Here is a 20850-nt window from a genome sequence, read left to right as displayed (position 1 = left end):
TATACATTTATTCTTACCTGCCGGGTAGCAACTGCACCAAATTGTTATTGTAAAACTGTGTTTATATTGCATTATAAGTCATTCTTGGTGGACATGAAATTGAAATACATTAGAAACCAATCCACTTGTAGGTATTCAGATCCCTTTACATAAAGTGTTCTTTATTTGTTAGCAATTATGAGTTGCAGAAGCTTGTAAATTGGTGGAAATGCCACATAATCAGTCTGCAATATGTTCCCAATTGACAAATTGTGCCATTTCAAACTTTACAGAAATGCCAAATATAAAAAAGGTCATGTTTTCTCATCCTCTGACCAAGGCTACTTTCAGCTCTCGATAAGAATGTTAACTCCTTATATATCTGGTTTAACTGAGAAAACCAAATGGCTCCTCAAGTATTATATCTCTAATAGAGCAGACACTTTTTTTTTCTCTATATGGAATTCTTTGCAGAGTAAAGTAGCATTTATTGTGAAAGACTCAACCTTGATATCACTCATTGGTTAGTCTGATTTATAATTATATGTTGGTGATTGTGAGTGGAACCTTATTTAATAAATTGCAAGTTAACATGCAGGAAAATAGTATGAATTGGTATAGAATTAAAATGTGAACGGCAAAACTCAAACTAAAATACAGATTTACAGGTCACATGTAGAATTTTTCTAGATGAGCTATTTCTCCTGAATTTTGGCATTTGAATTTTGTTGTTTTTTGTTCAGTTTGTTGTATAAGCCCCAATTTTTGCCCCGATTTTTGCTTTGTGAATTCAGTGATATTTATTCAGGCCCACCTTGGGAGAAAAGCAGTAGATAATGTGCTTTTCCATTTTTTCTAATCAAATTTTATTAATGTGTTTATGTGCCCTTCTTTGTGTTAGCTGTTCTAGAAAATATGTAACCTGAGTTGTGAAGTTTTAGCTTTTCCTGTTGAATGCAGCCAGCATTCCCCCACAAAGTTGAATCTAAATGTGCATATGTTTTTCAACACACTATTTAAGAATTAATTTGGTTCCTAGTAAAATATAACTCCAGAAGCCTAGTAGACTCTGGAAGATGGCTTCAACCACAGGTAATGCAGCAAAGGTTAAAGAACTAGAGTGTGGAGCAGCAAACCAACTCCTGATGAACCTGAGTAATTTATACAATACAGAATTGCGGCAAGTCTTTAATACCTGATAACATTGTCTGTGCAGAGTATGGAACTGCCTATGAAAAAGATTGAACATCAGTGATAGGGGTGAATCCATCCATAGAGCTGTGTGGCTTTCCATGGAAGGTGAGTCTGCCCCTAATGTCAATAGGATCTTCATAATGTGGGTGTGCCAGCCAGACTCACAACCCCCTTAAAGGACCACTGGATGCATTTACCCTCGAGGATAAGATGCCTCCGCCATTTTTAGGCAGTCCGCTGTGCTCAGATCATTCAGTCAGCTAAGCCTTTAGAGCCTGCCTGGCTAGGCCCGGTGTGGGTAAGAAGGTGGGTGCTGTGAAGGCAGAGCTGTGCATTCCAGTGGGGACTGGGATGACCCCTGCCGGTCCAAGGGTGGTGGGGGGGGGGGGGGGGGAGGGGGCTAGGAGCGATTCAGGATTGTTCAGTTGCTAATGAGCAGGAAAATCATCCGCCTCTCCCCAGCTCTGTTACAGCAGGCTGCAGCATCTCCAGTCAGGGAGTTGAGTGAAGCACCTATGAATGGGGGACAACCTGATAACAAGACACTGGGCACTTGATACTCCAGCGGATGACCCAAATCTAACTGTGTGCCCAAGATTTTAGAGATGCAATCTAACCGTTAATAAGCAAGTTTAACGCACTTTATGTTTACCATCTTATTTTACATTTTATCTTTACACTAAGCCCTAGCTTTAGCTATCTCTACTTAGCTGCTCTGCCTTTTTACAACATGAGTTAATTCCATCCAGATCCCTTCTTTTGGTACATTGAAAACAATATATGAACGTAAATACTAACTTTATTCCGTCTACTTCTCACATACTTAATGTATTTACTCTGGCTAAACCTAGATTGAGTGTTTTTGATGTAATCCATAAAGGATTTAATAGGTGCAATACTTTTTATGGTTAGCGACTTATGGGACCGTACATTGAATGAATAGGGCTCCCTGCACGTTTCTCCATCTGAATTTATACCTATAATCCCATTCACTCATGTCTCTGATTGAATATATATACGCTCTTCTTTTCTAGATTATAGCCGCATGTTTCTCCTATATATACAGTGCCATAGAAAGGACACCCATTCATTCGTTCTTAGCAGATAGGCATTTGAAGTGCCCTCTTGATATGGACAAATATTGTCCAGTACAGTCACTTACACAGAGTTTCACCACTCCCACTTCGGTCCCCTATTGGATATCAGCAAGAGGGGAGGTACTGCATTTACTACGCAATATTATGAATGGGAAACGGAGAATAACCACTCCCACCTCTCTCCCCGATTGGACGAACCTAAAGGGGAGGAGCTTTAACCATGACGCAGCATTACGAAGGGGACCCACACGCTGATTGGCGGTCCCCCTTGGGATGGGAGGTCCTTTGCCCCTTTATAACCAGCATCTAGCCCAGCTTTTAACCCCTTAAGGACCAAACTTCTGGAATAAAAGGGAATCATGACGTGTCACACACGCCATGTGTCCTTAAGGGGTTAATTCAGCTCTTGACAAAGGCGTGTTGAAACGCGCATTGAGCGTTTTTCCTGCCGATGCTCACTATTTCTTTACTTTAAATTTGGATCAAGTCTCTTTTTGGGTTTTGGGTTTTGCACTGTTCATTATGCTCACGGAGTAGGCGACTTTGTTTCTATATAGCATCTGGTTCTAAGGTTGATATGGGGTTTCTATGATAGGGATATGCTTGAGGCTGCCTTGAAGTAGCAGTTTAGTTTTACTCTCACAGTGTGTGAGCCAGACAGTTAGCCTAGGGCAATTTTTAGGGTATTTCTATAGTGGTGTGTTAAGGGGCTTTTCCCTGGTTCTCTCCATTCTTTAAGCCACAGCATTCCATGTTTTGTGAGAGATACCCTCTTATGTATGTACATTTTTTTTCCCTATTTGGCAAAATACGATATTTGAAAATTTTTGGATATCTCCAAATTCTGGTACATAACAAAGGACCTGTGGATGTACTCTGTATTTACCCCACTATAAGACTCCTTTCATCCTGTATCTGTCTTTTTGCTCCCTCTCTTGACCATAACCACTGGCAGGCACCCCCTATCCCTATCTGCTTATTTATATACTGCTTTTTGACTCTATACGAATGTTTTGGTCTAACTTCCTTGTACTATACATATAAGCAGCCCCCATTTTACCTACGTATAGATAACTGGAAGCTACCCAGGTACTTTTTACCCTGGACATATCCCCTACATCTGAGCATTTAACTCTACTCCACTCACCCATTATTTAGAGATGTTTTTTCTTTATTGGTAATTTACTTACCAATTTTTATTATATTTCCTTACTTTTTTCTAATAAAGGTTAACAACCCCCCGCCCCTTTTCTCCTTTCCATCTATGTGACATTTATACTAAGAGGTATATTCTTTTGAGAGATTATCTGGACTACACCCACTATATAGGTGAGTGTCTCTCCATTTTTTCTCTCTTTCTCTGTTTTGACTTAACCTGGGGTTAAGCCTCTTATACCTTGTGTAACCTACCCTAGAGTTTGTGGAGTTGGCTAGTCCAGCACCATATACTCTCTTTCTTTCGTATTCTACCTACTTGCCCTCTCATGCCCACGTCTAGTAAGGCAGGATACTCATGTTAACATGGTGCCAGTGGCTACCTCTTAAACCAGTGGCTCTTATAGGCAAGCCTAATGTCTTGCAACAAGCATTGTGTCCTATAGCCAGCAATACTTGCATATATGTAGTTTAGCGTGCTTACCTATACATTACCTAGACTAGCATGTTTGTATAGCTATACAGCTCACATAAGTTCACTCTCTATTAAAAAATTGTGCATGTCTTCTCTATAACCCCAAATGTATTGTGGAATGTTATGCCTGACGATTGCCGTTGGGGTGCCTCAAGCTGGTCTGTTATATCTTTATGCACTGCAAAAAAAAAGGTGTTATTGTAGGCATCTTACTTATCCACACTCCCCTGTTTTGTTTTGTTTTGTTTTCTATAAAACCTTGAAAAATAAGGTAAACATCGGGCCAACTTTTCCAATGACTATTCCCCATGTTCTCTGATGACACAATGTGCCACCTGTTGCCTGTACAAGGTAAAATAAAATGCTTCTCACTGATAAGCGTTGTTAGACCTTGGGCAAATGCACTGTGGGCATTACAATCTATCAACTAGTTTCTTCTGATAGAGTAGCATTGTATTAAATGCTTCTCTGTCAGAGGCAATAAACACAATATTATGCATGTAAACTGTGTGGGCATTCGCAGGTGGTGAGATGAGCTTAGTAACCGCTCATCTCCCCACTAAGGGAAAGGGCTGGCATTAAGGAGGAATAGGAGAATATTAAATTGAGCCTGTTACAAGGACTGTGTATGCACAAGCCAGGTGCACATAGTCCTGCAAACCTCTTCTTACAGATATGCTCACTGCTGATTAAGTTTGACTGACTAAGTCACGTGTGCCGGAGGTGTATCTACACTTCAACACAAATTTCTCTTTATAGGCAGTGTTTAAAGCTGAAACGCGGTACATGCAGTTTGCTTGCACTATTACCCCTTAAAAAAGCAAATACTATATTTATATAGTACTAATTTAATATCATCTCACAATCATTTTAAATGTAGTATAATACATTGTGTTTGTTATCTTGTCTGCCATTGTTGTTTTAATTGTTTATAAAGAATTTAAATAAATTGTTTCATAAGTTAATATATTAATTTTAAGCTTAACACAAGTAATTGTTTCTATAAAATAAGGTACATAATGGTGACATGTATATTATGCATGTTCTCCTAACATGCATGGTTTTATTTATTTTTATGTTTTGTTCTAACACAGCTGGAGCTTCAAAACTTTTATTCACCAAACTTTAAATCGTGGAGAATTGTAAAAATAATTTAGGCTAAAACAGACTGAAACAATATCTCCAACATCGCTGTCTAAGCAATTCTTTTATTTGGTCTACAATCTGCAGTTCCTTGTCTTGTTCACCACAGTTCCTCAATCTGTGAATAGGCCATTATGATTCAATGTTCACAAGCTGTGCAAAGTTAATCTGATTAATGACGATCAGAGCTATTGGGCTATGTTAAAAATAGTACTTTAAATATATTTTTTCATAGAGAAATTTTTTATCCTATCGATTTTCTGATATCTGGTTGTGGTGAAAACCTTATGGTGGTGTCAAATTGACCTTAAAATAACTTTAATAACTAGAAAAGCTAAAATTTCTGGGGAAATTGTGTGAAGTGTTCTTGCCTCCACCAGTAGTCTACAACTGGAGTGGGCGGAGTAATTGTTATTATTTATTTATATAGCACATTTAATTGCAACGTTGTTGCCCAAAGTGCTTCACAGTTACATTAAAACATACATTTATAAAAACATTAGCAGGTGTACAAAAGGCCCTTTCTATGACATCACTTGCTGCTCCAGCCTGGCACAGGTCAGAGTATTTTAGCGGTTGCCATCTTCAAATGGTCGTATTTTAAAAACTATAAATCCTACAGCGAAGAGCTTTATATTGTGAGAATCACAAGACCTAGACCTACATTTTGATGCATGTTTTGAAGTATTAAAAATGAAGACACAGTCGCAGTTTAGAAATTGCCCTTCAAATGTGAGCTTTGCAGAGTGGAGTTTCAATGAATGCCAATGGACGGCGTGAGTTGCAAACAAATGGTCATATTATGAAAACTGTCAGGACTATGGCTTAGCCGTGGACAATTCTAGTGACAGCAGGGATAGCTGAACATTTTGATATAAGATTTGTGTAGGTGGGCTTGAAAATGAGGGAGTGGTGGCAGTTTAGAAATCATGTCCTGATTTTTCAGCTTTTGCCAGCTCCCACTCTAGCTTTGAACATTTTGCCATTCGTTCCTATGGGACCAATTTTGCCTCGAGAACGACGATATTCCGTGAACCATTCGGTGAAACGTTCCACAAAGTAATAGCACACCAATCAGGAACAATCCGCACGTTTTGGTATATTTTTGTCTATGTAGTGTAAAAACTGTGGGAGAAGTTAGGGTGGCAAATTTGGCTATAATAAGAATAATATATATGTGAGATAACATTAAGTGGTCTTGCTATGCAAGAACACTTATTAATAATAATAATATATATGTGAGATAACATTAAGTGGTCTTGCTATGCAAGAACACTTAATTACTAGAGAAGCAATAAAACAAAGTAGACAATACAGTCAGAAATTGACCGATCAAGATTACAGGACATTTTTGCAATGCTTGATAGCTTTATAGGTGATCGTAATGCCCTTTTTATTAACTTGTTTTAATTTTATTTTTCATTATTTTTAGTTTAGAAATGATCTCCAGTGCCTACCATCTCCCCTGCAACAAAGAACATACAACCAGATTCATTTCATAGAAGAGAAGTCTCGCTCTTTCAAATCTGATGTCACTGGGGTATCTACAGAGAAGGTGCACTGGAGTTTTCTAGTAAGTACAAATTGTATTTTTAATACCTTGCTTTTGAAGAAATATTGATTTGACCTGCTGCTTAACTTTTATCTCGTTTATAAGAAATATTCTCATAGGCCACATAACTGGTACCAGAGTTTGACCTTTCTTCCACTGATTTAACAGATTCCAGCAGACCAATTTGTTTAAGCGTAAGAACAAAGGCAGCCTAAAAGTCATATCCTTTCACTGGAGTGTGCTGGCTCGGGGGAAATACTTCACGAAATACCATGGTCAATTTGTGCAACCAGCATGTATTAATGGGCTAAAATTGCTTGTGGTGTTATTTTATAGAAAATAGAACGAGGAAAGGTCTAGGATATATTTCTATGTACAAAAGAATATCCGTAGCTGTATGATGTCTATTACTAAATCATTATTCTATGTCGTCATTTGATGTGATTGTAAAGGCATCTTCTTTTGCTTTTAAATGCATTCTAAAGATTGATAACCCAACTACCAGCCTGTCTGTCAGCTCACCCAGTCTACTAATGCCAACCAAAGGATAATTGGCCAATATGGTGGTTGACTCCAAATTAGAAGAGCTGCAGCAGAGCATCCATGCTGTAGTTTTCATGACATTCATGTTTTTGTTAGAATGCTGTAATTTGGTTTGAGATATACTGAAAAGAGGATGGCACCCAAAGTCTCTGGTTCACTGCCTCTTCTATGAGCTGTAGTGGTTATGCTGCATCAAATGTCCCTTTAAATATCGCAGAAGCACATCTGATTTTTTATTTGTTGCACGTTTATAGGAAAGGGAAAAGTTTTATACTAAACCTTTTGAGGATTGTTCTCTGTACCAGCAACACCCCGAAATGTTATAGTAGACATCTCAATATCCACGAACCCCTAACCTCCCTCAGCCCCTGAAATTGTTGTACTGCAACTACCTGGCCATCTATTGCATTCAAAGAATTATTGGCGTTGCAGGCTATCCACATTTGGGGTGTCAGAGTTTGAGATCTCTGCACTAGAAGGTTCTTGTTAAGGTAATTCAGTAGTATCAGCTGATATGGCTGATTTTTTTGTTTTTGTTCTGCTTAAAAGGACACTATCGTCACCAGAACAACTACAGCTTAATCTAGTTGTTCTGGTGAGTATAATCATTGCCTTCAGGCATTTTAATGCAAACACTGCCTTTTCAGAGAAAAGGCACTGTTTACATTTCCCCTAGGGACACCTCCAAGTGACCACTCCTCAGATGGCCACTGAAAGTGCTTCCTGTGGCAGTGCTGCACAGTAGCCAGCTCTGCCGTTCATCATCTCCATGCTCTGTGTAACGGATCATCTGGCACCCCGACTGGGTACCTCCGTTGATGGATGCTCCTAGCACTTCTTGAGGATTCCAAGCACTCTAGCCGACAACACAACCACCGCAGGATGAACCTCTCTTCCTTCCAGAGCGAAGCAGGAACGAGCTCTTAAAAGAGCTTAGGAGTGATTATAGCAAGGGAATATGCAGAGCATAGCAATCCCTTGTAGCAGATTCCCCCAATAAGAGACAGGACTCCAAATTGAGGGTGAAGTAGAACTGACAAAATCTTTATTTATTTGGGACTAGCCCATTTGGTCATTACATTAACATTGCTGTGAAAACTCAATAAAATTACAAACAGTCAAATCATAGCAGGCAACATTCAGTGACTTATTATAACATAATTACATATTTATAAATAGGTGGGGAAGACCATAATTAACACAAATGTCTCTCCTGCATGCAGAATTAGCGATATGCAAATCTACCCGAATATGCAAATTACCAGTCTTGCTATTCAGGTAGTGCATATTACTGTTGCTACCAACAGAGGGCACTACACAAGCTCCATAGCCAAATCCACCTAAGGGGTAGCAATCCTCAGCAGTACAGGAGAGCAGGCAATACATCTCAGGGGCCATAGTCACATGGCAGGAGGCTGGCAATCAGTCTTCTCCAATGCCCAGTGGCAAGGCTGGTACCGCCACATTTCTCCCCTTTTCCAAACAGACTAACAGGGTATCTGACCTCCTGCCGGTCAGTGCCCTGGTTAGTCCAGCAACCCACCCACGAAGCACAAACAGTAATACAGCCTACCCACAATACATGGTTACTACACCTGGGTAAAAGATTAGCTCGTCCATGTCCAGGTGCCTCAACAAGGCTGTGTGGGGTACTGATAGGCTGCCTTGGTGGGTTGCTGAGTGCCAGCGCTACCACGGGAGTAGCCTGGTTGGAGCCATGCTGAAAAGAAGAGTTGGTAGGCTCCTCTCTCGGGATCTGGGGCTGCTGCTGGAGGGGGAGACCGACTGTCTCCCCTTTGGTTACATAGTCCTGCTGCTGGAGGGGGAGACTGACTGTCTCCCCTTTGGACACACAGCCCTGCTGCTGGAGGGGGAGACTGACTGTCTCCCCTTTGGACACACAGCCCTGCTGCTGGAGGGGGAGACCGACTGTCTCCCCTTTGGCTAAACAGCCCTGCTGCTGGTGGACAGGACCGACTGTCCCTACCCCTAGTGGTGGACAGGACCGACTGTCCCTACCCCTAGTGGTGCATGTCCCATCTGCACTGTTGTGGAGCTTACTGTCTCCCCTTGGTGGGTTAAGCTGCCACTGGGGAGAGGGGGTAACAAGCTCCTCTCCCATACATACTTTCAGCTGCTGGGGAGAGGGGGTAACAAGCTCCTCTCCCATACATACTTTCAGCCGCTGGGGAGAGAGACTAACTGTCTCCTCTCCTAATGACACACACTGCTGCTGGGGAGGAAGGACGACACCTTCAGCTCCCTGTAACACACACTGCCGCTGGGGAGGAAGGACTGCACCTTCGGCTCCCTGAGAATCACTGGACTGCTGGGGAGAGGGACCAACTGTCTCCTCTCCTAAGGACACACACTGCCGCTTGGGAGGAAGGACTGCACCTTCGGCTCCCTGAGACTCACTGGACTGCTGGGAAGAGGGACCAACTGTCTCCTCTCCTAAGGACACACACTGCCGCTGGGGAGGAAGGACGGCACCTTCAGCTCCCTGGGATACATACTGCCGCTGGGGATCTGGGCCGACTGCCCAGCATCCCTGTAGGGCCGGTAGAGAGACCTCGGTCCCATCTCCACCTGCCAGCTGGGTGTCTTCCCAGGACAAGTCAATAAGATCTTCCATCTCTGGTGCTGGTTGGGACATATGTGGTACAGTACCAAGGTCCCCTGATAACAGGCTTGGTTGCTGGGGAGGAAGAACTAAACTCAATGCTTCCGGTGGCATACAGTCAATAAGCCCCATCATGTCAGAGACAGGCGGCGTTATACATTGGAATAGGCAAACATAATCCTGTTCTAGTTCCCACTCCCGGTTGGCAAGAAAAGATAGATCTGGCTGGATGGCATCGATCTCCGTAAGGTCCCAGTTGTCTGCCCGCTCAGCTCGGATGGACCAGAAGCGAGCAATGTCGGTGTCTCCGAACCAGAGACTAGTTTCAATAGTATCCCACAACAAACCAGGGCCATCGTAGTCTTCCCCCTCAATACACTTGTACTCGATCAGCCATGGGTAGAGGTGGTAAGCATGCCACCGCAGGGCCCGATAGGAATCATCCAGCCACACCTCAGTCTCAACTAGCGTCTCCAGTTCGCTTACCCATTCCTCTGAGGGCTGGTTTCCCAATAATGGCATCCGCAGCTCTAGTTGTTCTGCTTGGCGCTGGTTAGTGGTCAGGATTTCCTCGAACCGGAAGGGTCGAATTTCGTCGATGTCCTCCTTCCAGAGATCGGTACGAAGCGCCACCCTCCACTCTGTCTCTTTTTCCTCTGGGATAGGATACTCCATACTGCGCATCACATCCTGTAGTCGCTGCTGGAGCCTGGCATCAAAGGGAGATACTGCACGGCCTTCCATCTCTGAAGTAGTGCTGGTTTTCCCAAGGCTAGGAAGCCATCCCACCGCTGCCACCAATGTAACGGATCATCTGGCACCCCGACTGGGTACCTCCGTTGATGGATGCTCCTAGCACTTCTTGAGGATTCCAAGCACTCTAGCCGACAACACAACCACCGCAGGATGAACCTCTCTTCCTTCCAGAGCGAAGTAGGAACGAGCTCTTAAAAGAGCTTAGGAGTGATTATAGCAAGGGAATATGCAGAGCATAGCAATCCCTTGTAGCAGATTCCCCCAATAAGAGACAAGACTCCAAATTGAGGGTGAAGTAGAACTGACAAAATCTTTATTTATTTGGGACTAGCCCATTTGGTCATTACATTAACATTGCTGTGAAAACTCAATAAAATTACAAACAGTCAAATCATAGCAGGCAACATTCAGTGACTTATTATAACATAATTACATATTTATAAATAGGTGGGGAAGACCATAATTAACACAAATGTCTCTCCTGCATGCAGAATTAGCGATATGCAAATCTACCCGAATATGCAAATTACCAGTCTTGCTATTCAGGTAGTGCATATTACTGTTGCTACCAACAGAGGGCACTACACAAGCTCCATAGCCAAATCCACCTAAGGGGTAGCAATCCTCAGCAGTACAGGAGAGCAGGCAATACATCTCAGGGGCCATAGTCACATGGCAGGAGGCTGGCAATCAGTCTTCTCCAATGCCCAGTGGCAAGGCTGGTACCGCCACACTCTGCATGAGGACGCTGAATTTTCCTCCTAGAGATGCATTGATTGGAGGTGCTGATTGGCCAAAACTGTGTTTTATTCCTTTTTAGGGGGCTAAGGAGAGGGCAAGCCACCTAAATGATGGGTTTTGCACTATAGGGTCAGGAAAACATGTTTGTGTTCCTGACCCTATAGTGTTCCTTTAAGATTTGGAAAAAAATATCCAGTTTAGCCATAGTTTCCTTTTAAAGTCATTGACTTGGAAAAAGGCATTTCATTTAGTTTACTAGGACACCTTCATTATAACCATACAATAGCTGAATCTCCAGACTGGGCACGCTTTTAATCTTGCCTCATTAATCTTTTCTTTACATAAATAAAGCTGAGTTCTGAGCCACAAATTGCTGTTACTAAGTGACGGTGGCCTGTGCCACTGACTGCAGCTGTCAATAAACATCACTAGTTGGAACGGAAAAATATGTGCAGTCTGCTGTAAAATAGGCTTAGATAAGAGACATTTTATGACGCAGACACGTGAGATTGACCCTGTCAATGCCATAAAGATGTTGATGTCTTTAAAAAAAAAAAAAAAAAATATATATATATATATATATATATATATATATATATATATTTGGAATGCATTTCATTAGGTATGTCAAGTTTGGAATAATGAACAAGATAATTTGAGTCAATAATCACACATAAAACTCTCCCTAGCTCCCTAGCATTACATCAATAAGTAAAGGATCCATGTTCCTAAACAGCCCTGTTAAGACTCCCTTCAAATCATTATATTGAAATAAACTCTCTGACATAAAAATTGGTACTTTTATAAATTAACTTTGTTAAACCCCGTTATCCTTTTGGAGATTCAGATCACCTACTTTACAAAGCGTTTTCATTGAGCTGAATTGGAAAGTCTGTGCTTGGAAAGATTATCTGCAGCTTTTTAACCTCCCAATGAAAACTGCCTAATTAAATGCATGCATGTTTTAATTTGGGATATATCTACTAAATAGTGATATGTATTTATTTTTGCATTTTGGACTGTGGATTTGTTATTTAATAGCCAGAGAATTGACCATTCTCCTTTGATTGCCCCATTATAGACTAGACTAGAGTCATATTTATCTGAAAGTGAATTTACTATCCAAATGGTCTGTAGATGACAAGGTCTTTTTGAAGCAAAATAGTACAGGATGTGCATAGGAAATGAGATAAAATCCATTAGTCGTCATGGAATATCATGAAAGGTATGCATTTAAGAAACAGAAATAAGCTTGCTGTTTATTATCGAAATATAGCCGAGTTAGGGAAATTATTAAATGAGAAGTACTGAAAATAATCTGAGGAATAGTATCCAGGCCAGTTTTGGGTACCAGTTTGGCTTAATTGTTCGTAAAAACAAAATCGGACAAGGTAATCTATCTGAGCCAAACTCGTGAAAGAGAACCTGGAAAACCAATAGAGGCCACTAAGAGGACACTTACAGCTCATAAGCCCATAAGACCACTCTTTGCCAATAGGTCCTCAGAATTTGTAGCAGGCCCCTTCTTGTCGTGGGAGCACTGCATTCCCGAGTAGATCCTGAGATTCTGCCTTAGAAATCCATGAAAGGACCAGGAGATACCAGATGATATAATCTCCAGAAGGCAACTCAAATGGAAAAATTGTTTATGTGAAACTGGGACTAGCCTTCATAAATGCTACTTTTAAATCATGCCACAAAGAAGGAGCGATTGGGATTTGTCATCAAAAGTTTGGGTTAAACCATTCGTTAGCAATTTAACCCCTTAAAATAAGACTGTGTTTGGGACCTTCTTACATAGTTACATAGTTACATAGCTGAAAAGATACTTGCATCCATCAAGTTCAGCCTTCCTCACGTATGCTTTTGCTGTTGATCCAAAAGAAGGCAAAAAACCCAGTCTGATGCACTTTCAATTTTGCAACAAACTAGGAAAAAAATTCCTTCTTGACCCCAAAATAGCAGTCAGATGTCTCCTTGGATCAAGCAGCTATTACCCCACTAATTAGAAATTATATCCCTGTATGTTATGTTTTTGCAAGTATTTATCCAATTGCAGTTTAAACATCTGTATAGACTCTGACAAAACCACCTCTTCAGGCAATGAATTGCATATCCTTATTGCTCTTACTGTAAAAAAAATACCTTTTCTTTGCCTTAGATGAAATCTCCTTTCTTCAAGCCTAAATGTGTGACCTCGTGTCCTATCAAGTTCATTGGGCACAAGTAAGGGTCTGGTTGCAGAAAGAGAATGCTGGAGAGAAAAAGATAATATGAGAACATTCCATGGAGAAACATTAAAAATGACTGCTGGGCATATTGGGTCAATGGTACCCAAATGTATGGGACTATAAGATATATATGAAGGGTCAGGACTGCAGAGCGCTGCAGCATTGGAATTTATTCATGCCAATAAAGACATTTCCACAAAAAGTAAGAAATAAAAGTTTAGAACCCCATTAATGGTTCTTTGGGAATTACTTTCCATATAAATAGCCATGCACTAGTCTTTGTTCCTTTACTAATTTTCATTATAAAATAATACTTTTTGTGATTAAAGTAGTAGGAATAATACAAAATTATAATCATTAGTATTATTAAAAATGTTAAAGGAACACTTCAAGCACCATAACCACTACAACAAGCTGTAGTGGTTATGGTGCTAGTAGTGTCTTTTTATGTAAATAGTCAAACTATTTGCTAATGTCTTATTAACTTACTTGGGATCCAGTGAGCGCAGTTTACATCCTCCACTGAGAGCCAGAAGCTAGAGTTTTCATTAGTTCTACTGAGCTAAATCCTGCTGTGTAATCCCAGCTCATTGACTGGGAATGTCAGCTGATTGCTCTCAGCCAATGAGTTAAGTCTTGCACTGCTGAGCTTAGCTCAAAGCAGAGAGGTTCAGCCTCTTATGGGTGGAGTAGGGGACCTGTGCCCTGTGGGACCCCACATAAACTGTCAAGCAATTAGCAAGAAGTTTGACTACTTATACTCTTCAGGAAAGCTTATGACCTCCCATAGTCTCATAAACTGACAAACCTGTCTCGTGCTCTCTCCTAAAGTACCACACTCCACCCTCACCTCCAGTTCTGCTACCTTCCCTCCTTGTTGTTTGGTTGCGATCCAAATGCTCACATTTCAAATCTCAATGGAGTCTATGCTAAAACACCTTACACTTCCCAGACCTTTCTATATATAGACCGACTGCTCTTTGCGTAGCCTCCTCCTTCACCCTTTTGTGTAGATGGTAGGAGCATCAACTTGCTTTCAAGCCGTTCCAACAACTGGTGTCTGGAAAGAATACATCAGACAAATTAGCATTGTGCATGCGTTGACATCTATCTCAAGTTCTTTCTATTATTTAAATGGATATAATTGGCAGTTGTAGAACAAGTTGTTACATTATTTGACTTGTGTTGATCAAGTAGAATGCTCTGTCCATTATCCCTCTATAAGATGGAGATACACCTGGAATGCCCACTGCTTTTGTCCTAAATGGAAGGACAAGTCTTACCTTCTCCTTTGCTGGTTTATTATGGGTTGCCCAGTTTATTCAGTTACAGAGTCTCAAGAAGATGAACATCATCTGTAATGGGACACAATAACTACCTGTGAATGAAAAAAAACACATCCTTCTGTTATACCGGAGCTTTAGAATCATGCAAAGATTTTATTTTTTATTTTTAAAGAACACGAGACAATTTGGCATGCACATACTCATGTGGGTACTGATGAATGATCAGGAAAAAAGGAGTTGAAAAGTACAATATAGCATAGCTAATGTAGCTGCTGCATAGTATCAGATAATGTTTAAAATATAATTATACGGATAGAATCTATTGACGAGGTATACCAAGTGCTTATTATATTCTGTTCTGATAATATACGGTAAGTAGAATAGCAAAAGCATAAGATTGTTTCAGGGTGATTCACTAGAATGGGAATTGATGATCGAATTTACAATGTACTGCATGCATAGCCAAATGGGTAAAAGTATACTGCTTTTCCCCCCCCAGTTCATCTATTTAAAGGGAAAGTCTAACTACTATTATTATTATTATCGCCATTTATATAGCGCCAACAGATTCCGTAGCGCTTTACAATATTATAAGAGGGGGGATTTAACTATAAATAGGACAATTACAAGAAAACTTACAGGCACGAAAACTTACAAACGAGCTTACAGTCTATAGGAGGTGGGGTATAAAACACATTAGGACAGGAAATAGCAATCAAATAAGGTGGGAGTGAAGCAGAGCTGGAGGAGAGAGTAGAGTACTGCCCTTTAGGAGAGAGCGAGCGACAGGTATGTAAGGTAGAGGTTAGTCGGGGAGGCCATAAGCTTTCCTAAAGAGATGGGTTTTAAGGCACTTCTTAAATGATTGAAGATTAGGGGAGAGTCTGATTGGGGTAGACAGGCTATTCTATAGGAAGGGAGCCGCTCCTGCAAGCGTGAGTTGGCCGTATGGGTGCGAGCAGCAGACAGGAGAGGGTCACGGGCAGACCATTTCACACTATGGATCTGTGAAGAGATATGAGGGGCTAGAATTGTTCAGTGCTTTATGTGTTTGGGTTAGCACTTTGAAATGACTCCTATAGGATACAGGAAGCCAATGTAAGGACTGACAGAGGGGTGAAGTGTGAGAGGACCAACTAGAGAGGAAAATCAGTCTGGCGGCATTCATTACAGACTGTAGCAGGGCAATATGGATTTTGGGAAGACCAATCAGGAGAGGGTTACAATAATCCTTGCAGGAAATTACTAGAGCATGGACAAGCTCCTTGGTAGCATCTTTCATAAGAAAGGGGCGGATGTGGGCTATGTTTTTAGGTTGGAATCTACAGGATTTGGCAACATATTGAATGTGAGGCTCAAAGGTGAGGCCAGAGTCAAGTCTGACACCAAGACAGTGCGCTTGCAAGGATGGACTTATGTGGATACCACTGACTTGAATGGAGCGCGAGAGAGGAGGACCAGTATTAGGAGGAGGAAAGACAAGGAGTTTGAGTTTTAGAAAGCAGGAGGACATCCAGTCATAGATGGAAGTAAGGCAAGCAGTGACACGTTGCAGGATGGCAAGGGAGAGGTCTGGGGAGGAGAGATATATTGGGTTGTGTTAACAGCGTACAGATGGTAGTGGTATCCAAAAGAGGCAATGTTTGCCAAGGGAGGCAATGTAAAAAATAAATAGAAGGGGACAGAGCCTTGGGGGACTCCAAATGAGACAGGACAAGGGGAGGAGGTATCATTAGAAAAGGAGACACTGAACGAGCATTGGGAGAGATAAGAGGAAAACCACGAGAGGAAAGAGCACACAATAAGAGGTGGTGATCAGAGAGAGGAAATGGACTGTTGCAAATATTAGATACTGTACATGCATTAGAGAAAATGAGGTTGAGGGTATTGCCAGCTATATGGGTGGGAGAGTTAACCCACTGCGATAGCCCGAGGGAGGAAGTAATTGAACTACTAAATCCACTACATCTTGATGCAGTGCTATTTGTGCATATACGCTGTCCTTTGACTCTGATAATGTAAACCATTGCTATTTCCAAGAAAATGCAGCACCTTGAATAGCTGTCAGACAGAAAACCACTAAAGGCACTTTATCCTTAAGACCATAGATAATTCAGTTCTTCCATAGAGAAGCAAAGAGAATTCAGTTCTTCGTTATGAGAAGCAACAGGTTGGCTGAGCACAGAAATAGCATGTATCTTTGAATCCTGTTTCATTTGACACACTGAGTCTTGGGATGGAGTTTACCCTTATCCAGCAATCTACAAAGTTACTGATGCATCATCATGAGTGATTAGGTAAAGGTAAGTGCCACTTTACTAGTTTTAATTATTTATTTAAAACATATAACATATCTGTTTTTTTTTGTTTGTTTGTTTAACCCCTTAAGGACACATGACATGTGTGACATGTCATGTTTCCCTTTTATTCCAGAAGTTTGGTCCTTAAGGGGTTAAAGTCACAGCTATGGGATCATGCTGCTAGAAAATATTAATACATCTGTCAATTCAGCAGGATTCATTGTAACCATTTACATTTGATCTGCTCAATTCAGAGAATTATGGTAAATCAGCTGTTTGTTGGGTATTCAGTACAAGTCAATGAATAATTATAACTTCCGCTACCTTTTGTAATTCAATTTCTATATACAAATGCTAAGTGCTTATATGCACATATCAACCCATTGCAGTGGTTATGGTGCTAGCAGGCTACTAACACCATCTCCCGGTTCTGTGTCAAACAGTTTGGACTTGATTTGACACAAACTGAGGGACACCCATGTGTCCGCTATATTGCTAATGTGGATGGTAAACTGCCAATTTTGTCCACATTTCGATGACATTAATTATCTCAAACTGGTTTGACAAAAAAAACTGGGTTATAATCACGACAGTCTTTTGGCACCATAGCCACTAAAATAGACTGATTTGGCTATGCTGCTTACAGTGGACCTTAAACTGCAATAGTATAGTTAAAAAATAGATATTTTCCATACACATGCACAAACCGTAATGGAATGTTGAACAGTTGTTTAAAATTAGCATGTTGCTCAATGTTCCTTTTCTGTTAGATTTAGATATGTATGAAAATATGATTGGGGTATTACAGGCTGTAGAAACAGCAATTAGAAGATGTCGGAAATCTCTGCATGAGTTGAAATACATTTGGATTCATAAAAAACATAAAAGCTCTTTAATTCCACAGTGGGTGGTGAGATCTATGGAAAACGATCAGCACAATACTGCTAATGATATCACGTACACATTAACATTAGGATAAGGGGCCACGTTATCTGTCAGCCTATACAGTATCATTCAAGAAGTTGGTGTTGTTGCTGGTTGATCTGGAAAGTGTAAATATTAGTCCAAAATATCTAAAGTTGAAACATTTCTCTGTGCTCTTTGCTCTCTTTCTATGCATATTTCTATCTATATTTTTCCCCTGGTATATTGTTCATAGCCATTGCAGGCTCATTAACTCATCCGCAGCATATGTATATGTCTTTTAGCATATGTTTACTTCTTTTGTATTTTCATGTACTGGTAACTCAGTAACGTATTTACATTCACATGATATTAGACGCACATAATTCTGTTCCAAATATGTACTATTGAATATGTTGGAATATTCTGTTTTAAGAGCTATGTCATCTGTGTTCTTTATTGGCTTGAGTTATTAGAATTGCTTATTGAACTGTAGAATATGTTAGTTTTTTGGTTTCTTTTAAAATAAAATAATAGCATGGGTGCACTTTCAGCTTGGAGTCTCAGTTCACCTGATGGGGCTAGGAGAGAAGCCTCTCAGTTGTGTTTTACATGACCTGAATTATGCCTGCAAGCTCAGAAGCAGTGATAGAGCAAACCTGATTAAGTCATTAAGCTGCAGACCAGCAGGGCCTTTAAATTAATTCTCAATCTAAGGCCTACTCTCTAGAATGACATTTCCGCCAAGAGGTCTGCTTTGTAGCAGAAAAAAAGAAGCAATTACATTCCCTAACTAAATATACTTTAATTTGTCCCTATACAGGCTAGTTATGAATCCCTAAATTAAATTAAACTTATTAACAATGTCCATTTGATTTGACAAAATATTTTCCTTATTCATTGGAGTCCCTTGATTTTTTTTTTTCTCCTAGGAAAATGTTGTCTAGATTTTATAGGATCTTCTGCTTTTCTTTTAGTTCCATCGAAACAACTGTATAATGCACAAGATACCTTTCTGGGTTTTTTTGTGTATACATAGAGTGTAAGTTTGCTTTTTTAAGCCATAATAAGTGGCACTTATAAGCCCGGCAGCTCTACTTCCTCTATGATATCACCACCTGATGACTGTTCAAGAGATCATGAGAATGCCAGATCCCTCTTCCCTCTTTGTGTCAGGTTAGCCTGAGGACACCAGAGTAGGACATCATATCTCTAGACTGAGGGTACCAGAATACGTCATTATATTGTTACTCATGCAGTATCTTTTGAAATGTTGCATGCACTTGGCTATTTTCCATTTCAGCCATAGCTGACATCACAGTCTACTGTAGATTGTGTTGATTTGTCAGTTAAGTGATTCTTCACCTTATCCATCACCAGGATGACATCCCTGCTTGATAGAATCATGATCCACCATTTCTACTAATAAACAGAAGGAATCTATAAATAAAAAAGTTGATATGATTGATTTGGTTGCTTATAAAGGCATGTGTGTTAAAGTTATATTGTCTAATATAAATAATATTATGTTGGCACATTCGTCTCTTGTTTTAGATTATTGGGCCCCATGTGTAATGCAAAAAAGCAGCTAAATTCACCCTTTATCTAGTGATTCACTGGCTTGATGCTGCAGCTGTTTATCATGGTCTGAGAATGCTCTGATGGATGATTTCTAGTCAAATCCAATGCTTCTCATAGAGAAGCATTGAGGTCATATTGGACACGTGCAGCAATCATCAGGCTTCTCTATGAGAAGTGTTCACAGAGTTCAGCATTATCATGCTCTGCTTGATGATGCTGAATGTGAACACTCTACTTCAAGCATGTCAAACTTGCGGCCCACAATGACTATCTTTGCTGCCCACCTGTCCTGTGGCCGCTTTGTGTTGTGGCTGCAACTGATTCTTGTCTTCCCTCCCACGACCAATCGTGTGCTCCTGTGGCTACAAGAGCTTAGAGTGTCTGTCTGTCTGCAGAGAAGGCCAGCCCAGCCCCTCCCTCTTCCGGCACTGCGAGCAGGAGGGAAGAGCGTCTGGCCTGCTTGAGCAGAGAAGAGCAGGGCTGTAACTGGAGGATGGGCGGCTCATCTTAAGGTAGTGAAAGAGGGGCTTGGGGGATCTTCCTGTGTAGTGTGTTTAATTGGGGGGGGGGCAGTGTATGAATTTGGGAGAGGGAGGGTAGCAGTGTATTAAATTGGGTGGAGGAGGGGGCAGTGTATTAGTGATGAAAGGGAGGGGGGCAGTGTATTAAATTGCGGGGGAGGGGGGCAGTGTATTCGATTTGGGGGCAATGTATTAGATTTGTGGGCAGTTTATTAGATTGGGTCTGCATGGAGACACTGAACGTTCCCCATAGAGATGCTGATTGGCCGATTGGCCTTTTGCCACACATGCACAATAGCCTCCCAATGCTTTCATATGGGAAAGCATTGGATTGGCTGACATCATCAAGTGTGATGATCACAGCCAAAGTGCAGAACATACCCATAGGACTTCAAAATCAACAAAATAACATTAGTTTTTTTTACAGCTGTGCAACAGCATATATTCATAATTTCAGTCCCATTACCAAACTTTTCTTAATATGTCAAGGTAATTGGACTGAAACATTGGCTATATGCAAATGCACATCTCCTTAACCCCTTAAGGACACATGACATGTCTGACATGTCATTTTCCCCTTTTATTCCAGAAGTTTGGTCCTTAAGGGGTTAAAATAAATTTGCTCTTTTATTTACTTTGAAGCCCATGAGTGCAAGAACAGCAACCTCCCCCTTCCTCAATATTCCACCTCCTTGCCAACCTCCCCCCTTCCTCAATATCTCCAGCCCCTTTGCCAACCTCACTCTTACTCAATATCTCGCCCCTTGCCA

At 40.9% G+C, this 20850-nt stretch overlaps 1 protein-coding gene across 19 annotated transcripts in view; it reads left to right on the top strand.

The window, feature by feature from the left end:
• RIMBP2 (RIMS binding protein 2) overlaps nt 1-20850 on the top strand; it is a 547982-nt gene that overhangs the window by 327372 nt on the left and 199760 nt on the right. For all 19 annotated transcript variants that reach the window (XM_063454348.1, XM_063454352.1, XM_063454358.1 and 16 more), the window contains one exon: nt 6476-6616. In XM_063454348.1, coding sequence (XP_063310418.1) covers nt 6476-6616 — 141 coding nt within the window. The remainder of the gene's footprint in view (nt 1-6475; nt 6617-20850) is intronic.

Source organism: Pelobates fuscus, chromosome 5 (assembly GCF_036172605.1).
Source record: "Pelobates fuscus isolate aPelFus1 chromosome 5, aPelFus1.pri, whole genome shotgun sequence".
Taxonomy (NCBI): domain Eukaryota; kingdom Metazoa; phylum Chordata; class Amphibia; order Anura; family Pelobatidae; genus Pelobates; species Pelobates fuscus.
This window is presented reverse-complemented; position numbering and strand designations above follow the sequence as displayed.